Here is a 17682-nt window from a genome sequence, read left to right on the forward strand (position 1 = left end):
CCATGATTATGTCAAAGCTACTTTATATATTCTTGGCATCTTCCCTCTCTCTTTGTTGAGTTCCATAGTGCGAAGCTGACTGAGAATCTAAACATTACCACGCGCATTAATTATTACGGTTGGTATGAAATATAAATAATTACAGTAATTTTTTATTGAAATTTTCTAACGAATATCCAATAAACACTCGTTAATACACTTAACTTTCACTTAATCTATCATGCATATACGTACATTAATAATTACTATCAATCCTCACATTTATACATTTTTCCTAATTAATCTTACCTTTACAAAAATTTAACACCTAAAATATATTTTAATGAGTGCTTAACGGACATCCGTTGGACAAACCGTTTTTTTATTTATTGAGCCTCAAGTTTCATTCTCCTTTCCCCAAGAGCTACGTGGAATTTGTAATTTGCCGTTGTTGATCCGAAGAAGCTGCAAAACTTTTTTTTTTTTTTTTTTTATGTACTAATGACTAGCAGACTTCACACAGCCCATGCCCACTTAAAATTTCAAGAGCATTTAAGTGGAAACTATTTATGCTTTCGCATAAAATCAATAGAAGACAAAAGTAGAATATTTGCCCACTTATGTATATTACTAAATACAAGAATAAATCTCAATCCTATCACTAAATACTAATTAGTAATTACTGATTAGGTAAACTAACTATAACTATACTTGATGAAGATAAAATTTTAATGGAATTTGATACATTGGAGTTTAGCTTAACAATTAAATTTAAAATTCTTATTTATTTCAATATCGTATAAGAATTAAGATTATGAGTTAGAACTTAGGATTATGAACCCCTTTTTTCGCATATCATGTTTGTTTGCGTAAGTCGATTAATTTTGCTGAAAAACATATGAGATATTTTATTTTGTTATAACAATTTTTTTAAAAAAATTAAAATATTTAGCTTCTATAGCAATAGATAGGTGATTAACAAAAAGCATTACCAACGAATGGAAAAGAATACTCTATAATGCCTACAACTGTAACAAGCACCTACCATCCATCCACCAATTAAAAACAATACATGACCAAGAAAGTTCCTGCAATACTATAAACTCCGGTCTTGAGTCCATAAAATTACCCCTTAGGCAAGCCTTTGATGATAATACACGGGAAAAGCTTGCATAGGCAAACCTTTGTGATAATACACAAGAACAGCTTTTCCATTACTAAGTCAATGTATATGCATAACTGGCGATACAAAACTGGGCTGTTTAATGGTACAACAATTCTGAGGCTTTGGCGGAGAGATTGTCTACAATGTACGTGGTAAAATGTTTACATCAATAAGAATTGCATTATCTATATTACCAAAAAAATGGATGGTGTATATTAATCATAAACCTAATGACATTTGAGTGCTACCATCAAGGAGAGACTCTGGGAGCTCTAAAAGACCTCGTCAGTTAACACGAGCCCAGATTCAGGTACTTGCCATATGTCATCGGTAATAATGCTGCCGCATCAATGTCCACCTCAAAGCGGTGTTCAATCATCCACATTGTAATAATTCGACAAGATCGCACAAATCCTCCAGAGAAGCAGCATGATGCCCGCAAGCTCTGGAATGGGAGGTGTATAGGTGTTATGGTTTGAGAATGAAGTTTCCTAATTATTTTGTCCCGCAAGAAGCAATTTTGATCTTATATAAGCTAGGATTGAGTATTCCACTAGGATACAGCCATCAAGCAGGCCTAGAACCTCAATAGGAAGGTTACCAGAAAGGACAAAAGCATGAAGAACTAATGAAGGTTGGAAAGCTGGAACCAGTGACTTCATATCTTAATACATTTGGAAAAAAAAAAAAAAAATCTCCCACATGTTCATCTTCAGATCATACAGGCTGCACAGAGCCTCTACTTTAACAAGGAAAGCCCCTTGGAGCCTAAGCAGCAGATGATTGTTAAGGTGAAAATGTTTTCTTAATCCCCTAGCTTCAATTGTCCCCTTTCCAACTAGTTTTAGAATTCAAACTAACAATCATTCTCATTTTTCAATCATTAGAAACTCAAGACAAGGGAAAGAAGGGGGAAATAAGAAAGGAAAAAGTCCAGGAAATATACCTTTAATGCAAAAACTCCAGCACGTTCAGGCTCTTGATTTTTACGTTGTTGGCCTGGTCATTGTTGATGAGCCACGTCCCAAAGGAATTACAGTCTGAAGACCCTCAACTGAGTCTTCCTCTTGTAATAGATCTGCAGACAAGAATTCAGACAAGAATTCAATAAATGATTTGCCAGGATCAGATTATTCCACTTGCATGTAATAGACGAGAAGCTCTACATGTCATCGTTAAAAAGCAGGTAACGTCAAAAGCATACACCAAATGCAACATTATGCACTAAACCTTTAAACGACCAAGATTAAACTCAAGAAGAAATATTTGATTGACCTAATCCTTATGGTCTCAGACTCAAGGCACTTACCAACTTGACTAATTCCATTTCCTGTAAGATTAGATAAAGCAACATTCATTTCGTAGATATATATCTTACCCGAAACTCCTTCTCCAGCCTGAGTACCAGCAACTCCAATACAAGAAAACAAGGAATTCTCATCTATCTTCAATTGTTCATATGCCAGGTATATGTCTTCAATGTTGGCAGTTTCATAAAACGATGTGAGATCCTTGATACAAGTGATGTCCTGATCATAGAAAATAAAGTTAAAACTAAAAGAGTAGCAAGAAACATAACATGTTGAATAACTTGCAATACTTGACATTCATGAACTTTAGCTGATCACAGGGTGATTCACTTGTATGCATTTGCCCTAATGATACCAAGACGAGGTGCAGTTAAAAAAGATCTTCTCTTGTTTTACCTTCCTGGGTACAGAAGTTGCTTGCAAGTGAGCTAACAACCCTAGCCAATAAGCATTTGATTTGATTTCAGCTTCATGTCTCATCAGCAGAGTTCGTTTTGCCTGTGAACATGACAAAGTTATAAAGTAACAGAGACAAAACATATACAAACATGGTTTTAAGAATAGAAATTTCAGGATCATTAGAGCAAAATTGTCCTCTCATTGCACGAATACTGATCAACTCATATATCACATGTGCCTAGTTTTGTTTGAACTTATGACTTAAACTATATCATTTTATTTCAAATGCTTTCTCTCGATAATTTTGACTTCCACAAGCTCATCTGTCTTTTCATGAATCAAAACAATGTTATCTACATAAATTTTGATTGATTTCAGCTAACCAGACCAGAGGCAAGGCAAGAATACAAGGATTGTGATTGCAATCATTGACCGTGGAGCCCACCTAATTCACTCCAGATATTGCCACATAGTTGGTCTCATTAAGATCATCCTTAAGACATCAATATAATATGTTGTCGGTATTTTGTTCCCTCCTTTAAAAACATCACAAAGCAGCCATAAATGCTACATCATATTCTTTTCCAAGCCAATGGTTTTCCGCTTATCTAATTGATGCTTGGAAACAGTTCATAGTCTAGATTTGTCAATCTATACATAAAGGGGACAAGTGTAAAAGATTGGAAAAGTAACTTACCCTATCCAACTCCCTTGGAGTAATCCTATTAGTATGCAGACCTCTTAGGACATTTTTGCAAGCATCAACAGCTTTATGAACCTGTATATTATTACGGGGAGACTGTCAAATAAACCATGGATAATAAGAGAATGATCTCATTAGCCCCGTTAAAGCCAAAAAGGTACCTTGCCAGGAGTTGATGTTACTGAGATCACATACCAACCAAGATTCAGCCGGTCAAACAGGTTCAATTCAAATGATACATCATATGTCAATCCAAGGGAATCCCTAACAGTTGTAAAAAGCCTACACAGAAACCAAACAACATTTTGTTACACTAACAAAATGATCTTCCATCATGTTCTAGGCAAGAAAAAATAAAATTGAGAACATGGATAAAGTAAAATGTGCAAATGCGATAGATAAGCTAGTGAAGGAAAGATTTTCCAAGGGCTCAATAAATAAAAATGATAAACAGAGAGGTCAACAGAAGCCAATCCAATGAAATCAAATGTGCCTAGAAAAATATACTGAACCAAGAGCAATCATTGGGGATTACCTCGAATTTATGACTTCTGCCAATATGCCCATTGTAATGGCAAAAAATAGTGGGTGTCTGCGAAATCCTTGTTGCAATTCCTCTCCACTTCTCTGTGACGCCATAAGTTGGTCCTCCAGTTTCAACTGTTCATTCGCACCTGGATTGCATATTCACATTTTTGTTATTTGTACATTCAAAAAAGTAACCACACTTCTAGTTATAAGTTCAAAAACCCAAAAAATCATCCCTTCAGCACCAACTAAACTTCGAACTGCATTACCATGCCGTTGGCAACGCAATAATTCAATTATAACTCGATGTGGAAGAATAACACGATTCTACCGATTTAGAAAGCCTTTCTAATGCAGTCAAGACGAAGAGAACAACAGTTGAGTTCAAGTTTCAAACAAGCAGCTCACCACTTGGTTAAACACGTCGATGTAAATGAGGGATATTTAGAACCCTAGGATTCTATGTGAAGCTTTTCCCATCTTCCCAAATATCTATGGTCAACTAGTACATTGTGAAGTTTTTCAGTGCTTTTCTGCCTAAGGACATTTCTCAATTGATAATGCAGAGTACTGCAATGTCTTCTTAAGCAGGATTCAAACACTTCACTCGGGTTCAACCTCTTCCTTCCACTCTCAAGACTTTCCTCTAGATCTCATTTACTCATTCTACAGGTTCTGCAAGTATTTACATGCATTCATTCTTCAAATTATAGGTATAAAATATGAAGCAACTCAATTTGGGGTAAGACCAGTCAACATCATCTTCCAGGCAGAACTTTCCTACATGGGGTGAACTCCAATGAGATGACAAAATCTATAGTTCTGGCCTCTTTCAGCAAGCAGACAAGATTTTAAGAGAAACTGCCCAGTTTAGTGAAAAAATCACCTTCATGGGTAGGAATCCCATCATCAATAGCTTCAAAAAGGTCTTGCCCCTCAAAAGTAAAACCCCAGCGATTTGGGGCAGGACCCGCAATATAAGCACATGCCCTCTCATCAGTGTCCTTGAGAAATACCTGATAAAGATGAAACAACCACCATGAAATAAAATAGACAGGAGGAAAATTTGGAAGCACAAAGTCAAGCTTCAAAATATAATCAAACTTGTCAAACCATGCACCCACAGAGCACAGATCGTAAAGTGTGTGTGGGAGCAAGCTCTACTATATTTTAACAGAAGTGCAAAATACAATTTTGTAAGTTTTTTTGGCAATTTGATTTCAATAAGGTGAATTAAGTGTTAGAATCTTGGTGTCTAGCCTGCCCAGCCAGAGTCCATCATTGAACTAACAACCAAATTCAGTAGCAAATTTGAAAAAGGCATCAATTTCAAGAAACTGTATTGATTCTCACTTGTTGATGTTGTAAATCAGCAGCTGGGGGTCTGAATGTGATAGGCCTGTAACTCTGTGCTCTCTCTAGACCTTTTGTTGCTTCAACAGTACCCAAGTAATCAAGGATACATGACTCAATTTCATCCTCTGAAAAGTCACCAACGATACTCACCTGATGACAAGAGTTCAAGTCATCAAACTTGACAACATGTCTCATCAACAATAAATGATCATTGCCTACTTTATTAACAAATTTTTCACACACATTGAATGAGAAAGAAAACATAAAATAAAATGAAATAAAATTCTGCACCTCCATGTTATCACAAACAAATTGACTCATCACTGCATCTTGTACACATTCCAATGTTAAGTTTTGCAGGGAATGAGGCGTGGGTTCAACAAAGCGTTCATCTCCATTCAGCATTGCCAACATGAGTTTGTGCGCAGTTGAACGTTCCAAGCTTTTTGGAATAGAGCGATAATATGACAAATACAACTGTCTTGCCCTATCAAACGCATCATCTAGCCAGACACTATGCTGCATATAGGTACATCATTGCAAGAATGAGAATGACTACAATACCATGTAAAAATTAAAAACATCAAGCAAGACTAACTAGCATCGGTTGACACAAACCAACAATAATCCAATAGTAAATAGGACAGTTACTGACATATTTTTGGAAGACAAATGCTAACAAGATACTATCTAATTTATCTCCCCCATCTTTCATTGGTTTTTCATAGTTCAGAAAGGATAAGAGAAATAGGGAAGTATCAAATGTAGAAAATAAAACAAATGTGTAACTGAAAGGAATGACAAAATTTCTTGCCGGTTTAATGTCAAACTTGGCTCATCACATAGAAAGACGATTTTAATTGTTTCTAATAGACAAGAAATAAGAGGAAAGACATTACCTCAAGTACCATATGAAGTAATTGGAAAGCAGCACGCATCCCATTGTCTCTTAAGGTAAAACGAAATTCCATACAAATGAATTCTTCAGTTGACTCCAGTGAGCAATTTATAAGGTGGTTTACACAGAAAAGTTCCACCTGAAGAAGCATAAAGCATTTTAAAATGAATGATCAATAAAACCTTGTAGAGGATTAGTAGTTACACAGACACAGAAATTCAAACTGCACCACATTTTCTTAGCTATTTGGTACAATTATATCCATTGACTCCCTAAATAAATTAAGCTATAAAAGCCATAACAGTATACATTAATATATCCACAAAATACTGGATATACACAATAGAATCTTCAGTGCCAGAAATTGCTCAGATAAGCAAAGATAGGATATTGAAAAACTGTTTCTGCTCAATTATCAACGAATTAAATGATGAGTAGCACAGGTTTCATTTCAATTCCTTTATTCCAAAACCGGCTGTTCACATATAAAATATGACTTTGTACATCAACTCAAGAGCCAAGCTCTAGCTCCTACATACCTTTAGACAAACATAAACAGAATCATGAGCCTAGTTGATGTAAGACAACCAAAATTTTTTCAGCTTGACTAACTTACAACCATATGAACAACAAGCACAGTCCCACAGCAACAGCATCGAATAGCTTCCAAACATCAGCATAATGTAACCAGCAAATCGTTCAAGACAATCAAACACTACGAATATCCAATATGTTCTAGAAAAAAAGCAGAACTTAACAAATATCCTGAAGCTGGAGAAATACCAAAACCAATTTCTCATGAAAGGATCCATCAACTAGAGTACAGATTATCTGAATGATGCAGAGCAATTTCCATTAGTATAAAAGTCATCAATTAGGTTTACAACTTGCGTTCTAAATGCATTCCTTAAAGTATTGTCTCTCTACTCCTTAAAAGGAGAACCCGCACAAGAAGGGAGTCGAATGACAGTAACCAAAAGCGAAGTGCCTACATCCCAACACAACATCTAGTTTTCCTTATCTCCATAAAAACATGTATTAATTAGGTATCATTGATCTTGTACAAAACTTTGGCAACAAAACTTTATGCCAAAATTTACAAATAAAGACATCCTTAAGTACTTAAATGTGGGAATAGCTTGAAAGAAACAAATATAAAATTCAAATTCATAATAAGGGGTTCAATTGAACCCACTAGCTTTGATGTATTTCTTGCACTAAACATGTATAATGCAACTCTAAAAATAAGGTAAACTTAAACCAGAAGACGTTGCATCTTTACCTGTTCTCGTGAAAAGCTACCAACACGACCACCCTCACTCAGAGTTCGAACCCCCACTATGACAGCTCCCTTCTTCTCCAAATCTTCAGCAGCTCGTCCACCACCAACTATAAGCCTCATGACGCCACACTTTGCTTCACTTTTTGATATCTGTGCAAAATACAATAGATGTATCAACAAGATGCCAATTTCAAGATCCGCAGGCAAAGAAACTGCAAAACTTGAATGCTTTCTAGAAAACATCAAAGCTTCACATTTTCATCAAAATGCAAAAATGACAAACCTAGATGAAAGGAAAAGGAAGGACAAGGGCAAAGCAAGAATCATCACCAGCTGCAATTGACTTCTTAATGCTAGAAGTTCTTGTTATAAAAGGTTAATGAATAACACTCCTCAAGAAGAAGTAAAATGGCTAGTACAAAAACTAACACAAAAAGAGACGCTAAAATCAGAAAAGAAAAAATGAATACCAACAGGTATCCCCAACTTCATTTTGTCAATGAATCAAATGTTATTTGTGACAGAGAAGCAATTTCAAAAACCTTCAAATTCTGCAGCAGGATAAAAACAAGTTAAGATGCATCCATCTTGTTTCAATTCTATGATATGAAAAACATATTAACTCTAACTCTGTGGCATCTTGGCATGAATGTGAAGCTTTACCTTGTAATTCACAGGAATTCCATTGGAAAGTCTCCGCTGCATGATTCCTGTTTCTGCATCATAGACTTTAGTCTGATTTACATCTGGTCCAACAGAAAGAAATGAAGGCCTACGCAGCAACATCAATTCTTGCAGCTGTTTTGTTGTTATTAATTCTTTTGGCACCTCAAGCTGCATGGGTAGACATATCAAATCCAAGTCAAAGGAAAGTAACTTCATGGGGCAGAAATGCCCTATTCTTCTTTAGACTTAGCAGTGCTCATTGGTGAGGTTGCCAGACGCAGAAGTTGTAACCAAAATTTCAGCCAGCAGTCTATACTCGATAATTTGAATAGAAAAATGATCCTTAAGGATGAAGGAGAAAAGTGCTTTTGATCCAGGCCCTTTCCATGTAGTTCTATATTACTCTAAAGACAGAATCTCAAAACCATCGATAAAGGCAAATGAGAAAAGTTGTACAGAAGGGGTACCTCTGGCTCAGCCTCTACGGGTTCCTTTAAACCTGCTTCAATAGCAGCAGTTATCTCTGTTGGGGTTATCTTGAAGTCAGTTTCACCCAGTCCATCCATGTGTACCTTCATTGGAACACAAGCAACAATTGCTGCAGGAAGGGGTGCAGAAGGTTTTCCAAAATCCGATATGAATTCCAACACTTTTGCACCAACAGCATTAACCTGCAAGTAGACTGTCTTAGCAAAATATTCGGTTCTCTATAATGAGCTAACAGGATATACTGGGATCTCAAAGATCCTAATATTTGCAGCATTTTTATGACAAATTTTTGTACTCCAATGAAATCTTATCGATCATAAAAATTTCAAGACAGTAAACCATTCCAAAATAAGCCCCATATAAATTGATTGATAAGAGGATAAATATGAGGTGCATCTATATCCTCCAAATAATAAAATTTAGCAGACAAAATTTGCGCCATCGGGTAAAATCATTCAACTTTGAGATTTACCTCCTCAAGAGTAATGGTTCCAGCAACAGCAACCAAACTCTCATGTCCTTGTCTTTGATCCATCACTCTATGGCCTAGAGCATCACTCTCCATGATGAAATCCAGATTATCCACAGATGAAACGTTGTCAATCATAGCAGCCAACTGCTCACTATCTTTCAGCAGTGCATCCAAATAACGGGTCAATTCACCTTTTGTTACACCAAATTTTTTAAGTCTACGGACCTGAATGATGCACAATGTGATATAACAAATATGAAAAATTCAGAAAAGTAAAACAATATCCATCATGAATAAAGGATGTTACTGTTAAAAGTCATGTGTTTCGTTTAAGATGAAAACACATTGAAGACATAAGTTCTGCTCCCCAGATAAACTATGATAATAGAGCTGAACTATAGCACTTAGACCAATGATGTGTGCATGTCCCTAATAAATTCAACAACACCTACTGGAGAGAAAACAGATGAAGAAAATTGTTGTGAATGCTGAAGAAATTTAGGGTGGGAAAAGCAAACAACCTCCTGAACAGCAACTTTAATTGCACTCTGCCAGTTTTTAGGTTCAGCAGTCACTGTAAGTGTGGTCACTGTGCAACCTTCCCTTCCAGAATCACTATGATCCAACTCAACCGAAGTAAATGGTGGATTTGAACTCTGAAACGACTCAAAGGTTAGCTAGGAAGAATATTATACAATCAAATAACCGAAGCTGTAAAACATGAACAGAAAAAGGAAAAAGATACAGAAGACACTGAAAATAACTGAAAAGAGATGGATTATGAGAGTCAATCATCATAAAAAAAGTTGTGTTTCATGGAAATTCACATAACACAAGCAGAAGGGACTCAAAGAATGCCTGAGCTGGTGATGATCTATTACTACAAACAGTTAATTCGTAACCTAATGAAATACCTATCTTTGCTTACCAAAAAGTCGCTCAATTACATAATACTATAATAGCCTAATTAAGAAGACCTACAAGTCATCTCTTTAGGTTTCTTAGTTTCCCACTGGATGTGAATATTTTGACTTTAAGTTAATATTAAAAAGACAAAAACCAAAGATAAGTGCCTCATAAAACAGATGGAACAACAAATAATGTCCAATAAGTTGCCAGGTGGACTAATTTAATAAATGAGATACAAGAGTTTGGATAAGTCACCACACCTTGTATCTGGTATTAATACGAAAATGCAGAGCAGAGAGAAATATCCTCTTCATCAGCACATTACGCAAATCACCAAAACTTTGAACCTTGTTCACAGGGATCTGCCACAAAATAACATTAGGAGAAAATTGATACAGAAGAAGGATAGCACAAGGTCTCAATAAACAAAAGAATGTGATCAATTCAAGCTAGAAATGCTATCAGTTTAGATGAATGAATACAGCCAGTTAGCCACATAAACCAAAGTATAGGATTCGGACACCAAAAAAAGGCATTCAACTTGCAACAAAGAAGAAAAGCAGTGACCAGTCCATCAGCCGGAAGATACGACTAAACGTAAATGCATTTGAAAACAGTTAAAGAAACTGGTTCTGGAAATGCTAAGCACAATTCAACGGTACTACATTTTAGCTGAGTAAGCCTGGTCATATCAGTAATCCTGAAGAGTAAACCTCAGCAATGGATTCATCTTAAAGACTCCTCAATCAACTTTACCAAGTAATTCACACTTAGACCAAAAACAGACCCCACATTTTCAACTTCTCATTCCTAAGCTATATCAACTGTAACTCTTCACTCAAAGTACTCTTCATATTGGGATCATGAATATTTGGGCAAACAACTTAGTGTAGAAAAAGTGTAAGACATAACTAATGTGAGCTGCTTTTCACCTTGCAAAACATATTAATTGAGAAATTCTGAAGCAACTCATGCTGAAATATCTGTGGTGGCTTCAAAGCATCATTGCTCCCAGGAAGTGACCAGTTATGCTGGACAGGAGGACGAACTGCATGCCTTTCCCTTCTAAAGATCTTTGATTGCTCCACAGAACCAGATGACTTGTCATGAGCTAGACTACCAGCCAACCCAACAGTTAGCTTAGGCACTAATAAACTAGCCATTGCACCAAAAGTACTTGGTGTAGGAGGAACAACTGTTTCACTTTCCACACCAGTCTGACCAAAAACACTCTGCACAAATTTGCATGAGTTGATGTATCATCAAAATGGCCAAATGGAAAGCAAGAAGAATGACGTTTGAAGCATACAAGAAACTGCTACCAATATCCCCATGTCAAGACAAAAAGGAAAAGAGTTACTGTACAACTGAAATGGGACATACTTCAATATGCTGAACTGTCTTTGGAATGTTATCAATATCCCCCACAACGTATAAGGTGGCATTTCCAGGAAAGTACCAACGTTCATGGAACTTCCTAATCTTATCAGCATCCCATTTCTTAATCTGCTCTTCCAATCCAATCGGGAATCTTTTACTTAGCTTGTTCTCAGAGTGCAAATATTGTAACAACTGTGTCAAAAAGAAAAGATGGAAAACCTTACAATAGGCCATTACAGTAGGAAGCAAATGCAATGTGGCATGCCTGTATATAAAATTGCAATTACCTGACAATCAACGCGATATTCTATGGTGTTCATCATTTGTAGTTCTGATAAAATTGCCCGTCTTTCTTTTTCAACTCGAGAAGCCAGAAACTTTGGGTGAAAAGCAATCTACATTGATTAAAAATTTCATTAGATTGAATACTTTCTTAACCACAATCAACTAGAAAAAAGGATCTATACATGTAATCATACTTACTACTTTGAAGTCAAAAATTGAAGGAAATTTCAGTAAAACATTTGTTTTAAAAATAGGCCTGCAAGAATTAGAATGTGAAATGTGTACCTCATTAAGGGCATCAAGAACAACTGGCAGTAGTTCATCATCAGAATCCTATAAAACATGATCCAATTAATTGTCAAAACATGCAAAACATTTTAGGCATACTCATAGAAAGCAGAGACAGAACATTGAATTTGACATGCTCAAATGTGGAATTTAAAAAGCATATAAATGTGCCAGAAAAATCACATTGAAAGTTGGTCCAATACTTCTAGTGTAGCTCATTAATACTGGGACACAAACTGACTTCAGTCAGATAGACCCTGTTCACAAGATAACTACCATTCGTACCATCATTAACAAAAAAAGCTCTCTCATTCCAAGCTTCTTATATTCTATGAGACTTTAATTTTCAGCTCTGTCCATTTTCTCCTCTGAGGGGAGAGAAAGGAACATTGAAACGATGGATAACTAGAATTAGCAAACAGTTGTCCAATGAGGTAAGGTGAAAAAGTTGATATCCAGCGCTGTGTATGCAGAGTGTGTGTGTGTGTGTGATTTCCAGCTTAAAAATGAGATATTTAGGATACCAACAACAAGGGGCTGGCCGCACAATTGTTATTGTTTATGCGTACAGACAGAGATATAGTCAAGGAAATACTAGGATTAATATCAAGATGGCTAAGGAATAATTACCAACACCAGGTTACACAAGCTGCAAATAAAGTTCTATAACTCCATACAAGGTCATTTATATTCAAACAATAATAAAGCACTGTTTTCATTAAAGGAAATTCTTGGAATATCAACACTATTAAGGAACTATTGCCCAACCTTAGGTTAATTAAGCTGTAAATAAAGTTTTATAACGCCACACAAGTTCACATAAATTCAAACCAGAGAACAGCACTGTCTTCATTAGAAAATCCAAGTGTACTACTACTACTTCTTGAAGGCATTAAGACTTGTAAAGTTAAGTCCTAAATCTAGAAGGCCAATGAAATTTTCCCCATTCGCCACAGGAAGCCCTTTCCAAGCTCCCACCACTGGAGGTCCAGGGCTAATCAGGCCTCCAGATGTCTGTCCTGCTTCCCCCCCCCCCCTCTTCCCAAAAAAAGAAAAAACGAAAAGAATCTAATTGTGTTTTATTAGCTTTTTACAAACCTTAGTTCTGGTTGGCGAATGGATATGAAACACAGTGTGATGGAAATCAGTATATGCGTTGGATCTTGCCCCTGTTCCAAGAAGTTTCTCTCTCTTCTTACTTCCAAGGAATGCAACATGTTCAATCATGTGCGCAATACCTTGCTCATCCTCTTCCTCATCAATTGAACCAACATGAACTTCCATGTGTGCCTCAAACCTTAAAGTTCAAGGAGTGTATATCAGTACGACTTACAAAATACATGAAAGAAATGGGGGATAAAGCGACAATATTTGCTGCTATGAAACTACACTTGTTCTCAAATATATGTGTGTGTGTAGGGGTGCGTGTGTGTGTGTGTATATATTAGCTGGAATGGGAATTCTATTTTGATGGGCTTTCCAAAGCCCAGACAAGTTGGACACCATAAAGCATTGCCTTTTTAATTTAACAGCTATTGCTTGTCTACAGTTACAACAGCTCATCCATGAAAACAGATTTGAATGTCGCAAATCAGATGCTAGTGAAAGGAAATTACATAGTTAATCTACGAATTCTTCCAATATGTGTGTGTGTGTGTAGGGATTGTAGCTTTCATCACCACCAAATTTGCATGTTTAGGTTGAAATGCAATATCTATGCTGTCAAAGGTACTGTAACTATGCATCTTGACAAGAAAATCATCTGAAACATTTATCATATTACCTTATTCACTTTTGATAAAATTTTACGTGTATTGGTTTGTCCTATATTATGTCCTACTGCTTGCTTTCCATACATCATCAAACATAAATTGTAAACTGTACACAGATATATAATTTAGAATATACAGACAAGCTAAACAAAACATAACATGCATATCAACATATAAGATATATGATCAAGCTCATTGAATGTGATGATTAGTTAGCTTTTACATAGAATATATCACATGCAAATAGTACATTCTTGAATCAAAGTAAGATGTTTGACCAAAAAAGTAACGCATTTTCTCTTAGCAAAGACAAAACTTGAGGAACACAAATGTATCCATAGTGCATCATAACAGAAAAATAAACCCCCCCCCCCTCCAGACCCAAAAAGAATTCAATAGTGAAATTAAAAGAAGAAAAAGAAGAAAGGTAGAACTCTAGAGTTAGGCAGGGCCAACATCTGTTGGATTTCTTTCTCTTATGTCTTGCTAGGCAAGAAAAAGAATGTAGGAATTCCAAGATAATAGGGTGTCGCCTGGGAAGTTTTTCAAATAGGTTCTCCCTAGCTTCTGAACACAAACCTTCCAGTGACAATCCTTGCCACACCCCCGTACATAAGGATTTCTACCTAAGGGAAACAACAAGAACCTCACTCTTAGACACTTCACCATTAGAGAAGATGAGTGAGATTAACCAAACTTCTGAAGAGCAATTCTTGTTAATGTGACAATGACGCCTCTCTTGTATGACTAAATATACAATCTGCTCTCTTGATAACACTGAATTACTTTTGTGCATCATTAAATCATCATACACCATTCCAGAAAAGAAGTACCTGCTTGGAGGAACCTTGTTTGGTAAAATGAGGTATCGGAGACCATTCCTTAATTGTCCTCTGTGAAGTTTTGGGTGAGATGGTAGTTCTGAGCTCAAAAAACGCTCAAACTCTGATCTTTCAAGTTCAGGATCATATAAATCAAGACCCTGTTTCTCTAGAACACCATCTGGCCACGTTGTGCTTGCAGCATGCGGCTCTTCTGGACCAAGAGTTGCACGTGGAACATTTAGTTGTTTCACCTAAAATTGGACTTTCCAGTGTTAACCATACTACGTTCAAAATCAAAATTTTAATCGCTGGAGTTTATTTATTGTGCATACGAGCTAATAAACCAACAAGATTCCTAACAAATGAACAACATTATATGAGAACAAAGCAATTAAATCAAATTGACTGTCGGATACTAGTAACCAAACAAAAGCACACTTCTGTCTGCATCATATAAGCTATGTGGAAACATGACCAACTGTTATCAATCAAGTGTCAACACAAAATTAGGAGTTAGTAAATAATCCTTTCTAATAACACTTAAACGACAAAAAGCACACAGAAAGTATGATTATCGTCATTCCATCGCATAAACGATCAAATATCATAAGGGTGACATGCAATTAAACACTAAGAAACTGAAAAACGCTGAAAAACGCCGTGAACTAATCCATACCTTGCCTGCAAGGGAATTATCAACGTTCTGCTTCAAGATATGAGATGCAGATTTATCAAAGAACGCTCCAGTTCTGAATCTATGACCACCAACCCTTTTCTGATGTGGATAATGGAAGCAAGAAATACATTTACTCCCATCCAATAAGCTCGTTGGGGCACAAGGAAATCTTTTCAATGCATTCTACCATTCAAAAAAGGGATTTAGCTAACAATTTATTCACTATTCAGCAAAATATACAAATCAACTGCAAAGACAATAAAACTTGCACAAGCTAATCATCTCACTGTAGCAAACAAGTAAGAACAACAAGAGAATTAGTTCCCCACCTTGCTTCCACCCTTAAGCTATAATTGTCAGCTATAATTAATCTTTAAAAAAAAACTTTACAGCAATTCTTCCCGCTAAAACCCTTTTTTTTTCTTTCAGATTACTCAATCAAATTCATAAAAACAGATTAAAATGAAGGAACAATTAAGCAAAAAAGAAGAAAGAAAAAATCAAACACCTTGGGGGAGATAAGGTGGGTGCGACTCCAGCGATGTTTATCCGAACGGGAGGTGATCGTGGCCTTCTTCCGGTGAGCCCAATTCTGATTATGAGCTGGGAATAATAAAGAACTTGGAGATGATGCTAATGATGATGAAGGGTTGTGGTCAGTGGTGTTAACTGACTTGATAATTGGGACTGGAGCAAATAATACAGGTTTTGCATTGAATATAGCTGAATTAGTCTGCATAATTACAATTAGTTTTGTTGCTCAAATATTAGGGTTTATGGAAGGGAGACGAAATTGTTGAAGATTGAAGCAGGGAGAAGAAGAAGAAGAAGAAGAAGACGACAGAAAAATTGTTTTTGTTTTGTTTTGTTTTGTTTTCGCCTTTTTCTGGGTTTTGGTTTAATTTAACGGTAATACAAAACACGGGGGAGGGGCAAGTGGTGGCGGTTTAGCCAATTGGCGCAGATTTTTTCTTTTCTGGATATTTCTGCCCTAATATGAAATATCTCAGTATGGTACTTACTGCTACTTACTACTACTTTTTAGCTAAAAATAAAATAAAGGATAAAAAAGCCAAAAAGGAATTATTCACAATAAAAATTTTCCACTTTCAACCTCATATGTTTTCTGGATTCCCATCTTCTATAGTCAACCTTTATTCAGAATAAAATTAACTTGAATTCTTGTCATGCTCTCGAGAGAGAGCTAATTGAACTGAAAGGAAATTAGACCAATTGATCCAAATAAAAAAGAAAGAAAAAAATCTTGGGCGCTATTTTTTATTTTCGTGTGCAGTTTACTATTCGAAGTTGAATGGAATTCCAAGAAGAATTTTGATTAACAAACTATGGACTTCCAAGAAGATTATTTGGGATAATTTTTTTAAAAAATACTGCAATACTTTCTCAATGTGACGTAGCATGTAAAATAGAAAATATATTTATGATAGAAACAAATAAAGGCCTTATTTGGCAAGCAAGTTATTTGCCAAGTTTGTCTGTTTCAGGTTTTTTAATAACTTTAACTACAGCAACCTTAAAAAATTTTTCAAAGTTTTTAAATTATACATTTCAAAATATCCAAAAATTTAAATATTTCAAAAAAAATTTCTACAATTTCTACAATAAGTTACAATAAAATTTTAAACAAATACCCAAAAAACTCACTTGCGGAAGGGAGCCAAATTTTTGCAAATAATCTACTACCATCCAAACAAACTTGGGCCGAGTGTTTGTTTTGCAGCTCCCCAGCTTTTGGCCAGAGATGAAGATGATGCTGCTGGCTGGGGCTGGGAGTCCAAGGTCAATGTTTGGTTTGGACCTATTCAAATTCCAAGCAAAGATGTTCCTTTGTGCAAACGCAATTGATTCCAACTCCACAACCAAACTTTCTAGGATTTTTCCCTTTCATAACATTGTAAGTAGTTTCAAAGTAAAAAGAATTATTAGGGGATTAATTAGTGGGAGTGAAAACAGGAAGTGCTATACGAGATAAGGCTCTTGATAAAAAAGCATTACATCCAAAAAAAGTGGTTGAATCAAGTTCAACTTTTGTGTTGAAGTATGTCACTCCATATCCAGTTGCTCTCAATTAACATCATCATCGTCATCATCATCATATACTTGGAAAAAAATTGAAGAAAACATGATTTATGAGGCATAAAATTCTATGCCAGAATTTATGTCGACTAATTTTCGACCATTCCTGTTGCCATGCTTTGTGAGTAATCTATGATACTTCCAGTCTGGTACCCCTATAATCAGCACATTAAAACAAACTTGATTTAGAAAAGAAGAAGAAGA

The 17682-nt window shown here is 35.9% G+C and overlaps 1 protein-coding gene across 1 annotated transcript; it reads right to left on the minus strand.

Annotated features, from left to right (window-relative positions):
* Positions 1–1162: 1162 nt before the first annotated feature.
* Positions 1163–16384, minus strand: LOC113742282 (stromal processing peptidase, chloroplastic). Its single transcript, XM_027270086.2, has 25 exons — positions 15890–16384; positions 15382–15564; positions 14715–14956; positions 13208–13406; positions 12107–12154; positions 11824–11931; positions 11540–11728; positions 11089–11388; positions 10417–10518; positions 9769–9903; positions 9248–9472; positions 8754–8957; positions 8284–8454; positions 7621–7770; positions 6340–6477; positions 5732–5959; positions 5438–5590; positions 4971–5100; positions 4092–4230; positions 3718–3838; positions 3551–3631; positions 2851–2952; positions 2523–2673; positions 2091–2222; positions 1163–1589 (listed from the first exon to the last, which is right to left on the minus strand). The coding sequence occupies exons 1-24, from the start codon at positions 16118–16120 to the stop codon at positions 2131–2133; spliced, it is 3822 nt and encodes a 1273-aa protein (XP_027125887.1). The 5' UTR covers positions 16121–16384; the 3' UTR covers positions 1163–1589; positions 2091–2130.
* Positions 16385–17682: the final 1298 nt, after the last annotated feature.

Source organism: Coffea arabica, chromosome 4e, assembly GCF_036785885.1.
Source record: "Coffea arabica cultivar ET-39 chromosome 4e, Coffea Arabica ET-39 HiFi, whole genome shotgun sequence".
Classification (NCBI taxonomy): Eukaryota; Viridiplantae; Streptophyta; class Magnoliopsida; order Gentianales; family Rubiaceae; genus Coffea; species Coffea arabica.

What these genes read in the sequence shown, in the direction of transcription:
- LOC113742282 (XM_027270086.2), bottom strand. Translation starts at nt 16,120, where the DNA reads ATGCAGACTAATTCAGCTATATTCAATGCAAAACCTGTATTATTTGCT. An exon ending in CAATTAATATGTTTTGCAAG is followed by an intron (nt 10,519 to 11,088) that starts GTGAAAAGCAGC and finishes ATTTTGTGGCAG; the next exon opens with ATCCCTGTGAACAAGGTTCA. An exon ending in CAACTTCTGTACCCAGGAAG is followed by an intron (nt 2,674 to 2,850) that starts GTAAAACAAGAG and finishes TTCTATGATCAG; the next exon opens with GACATCACTTGTATCAAGGA.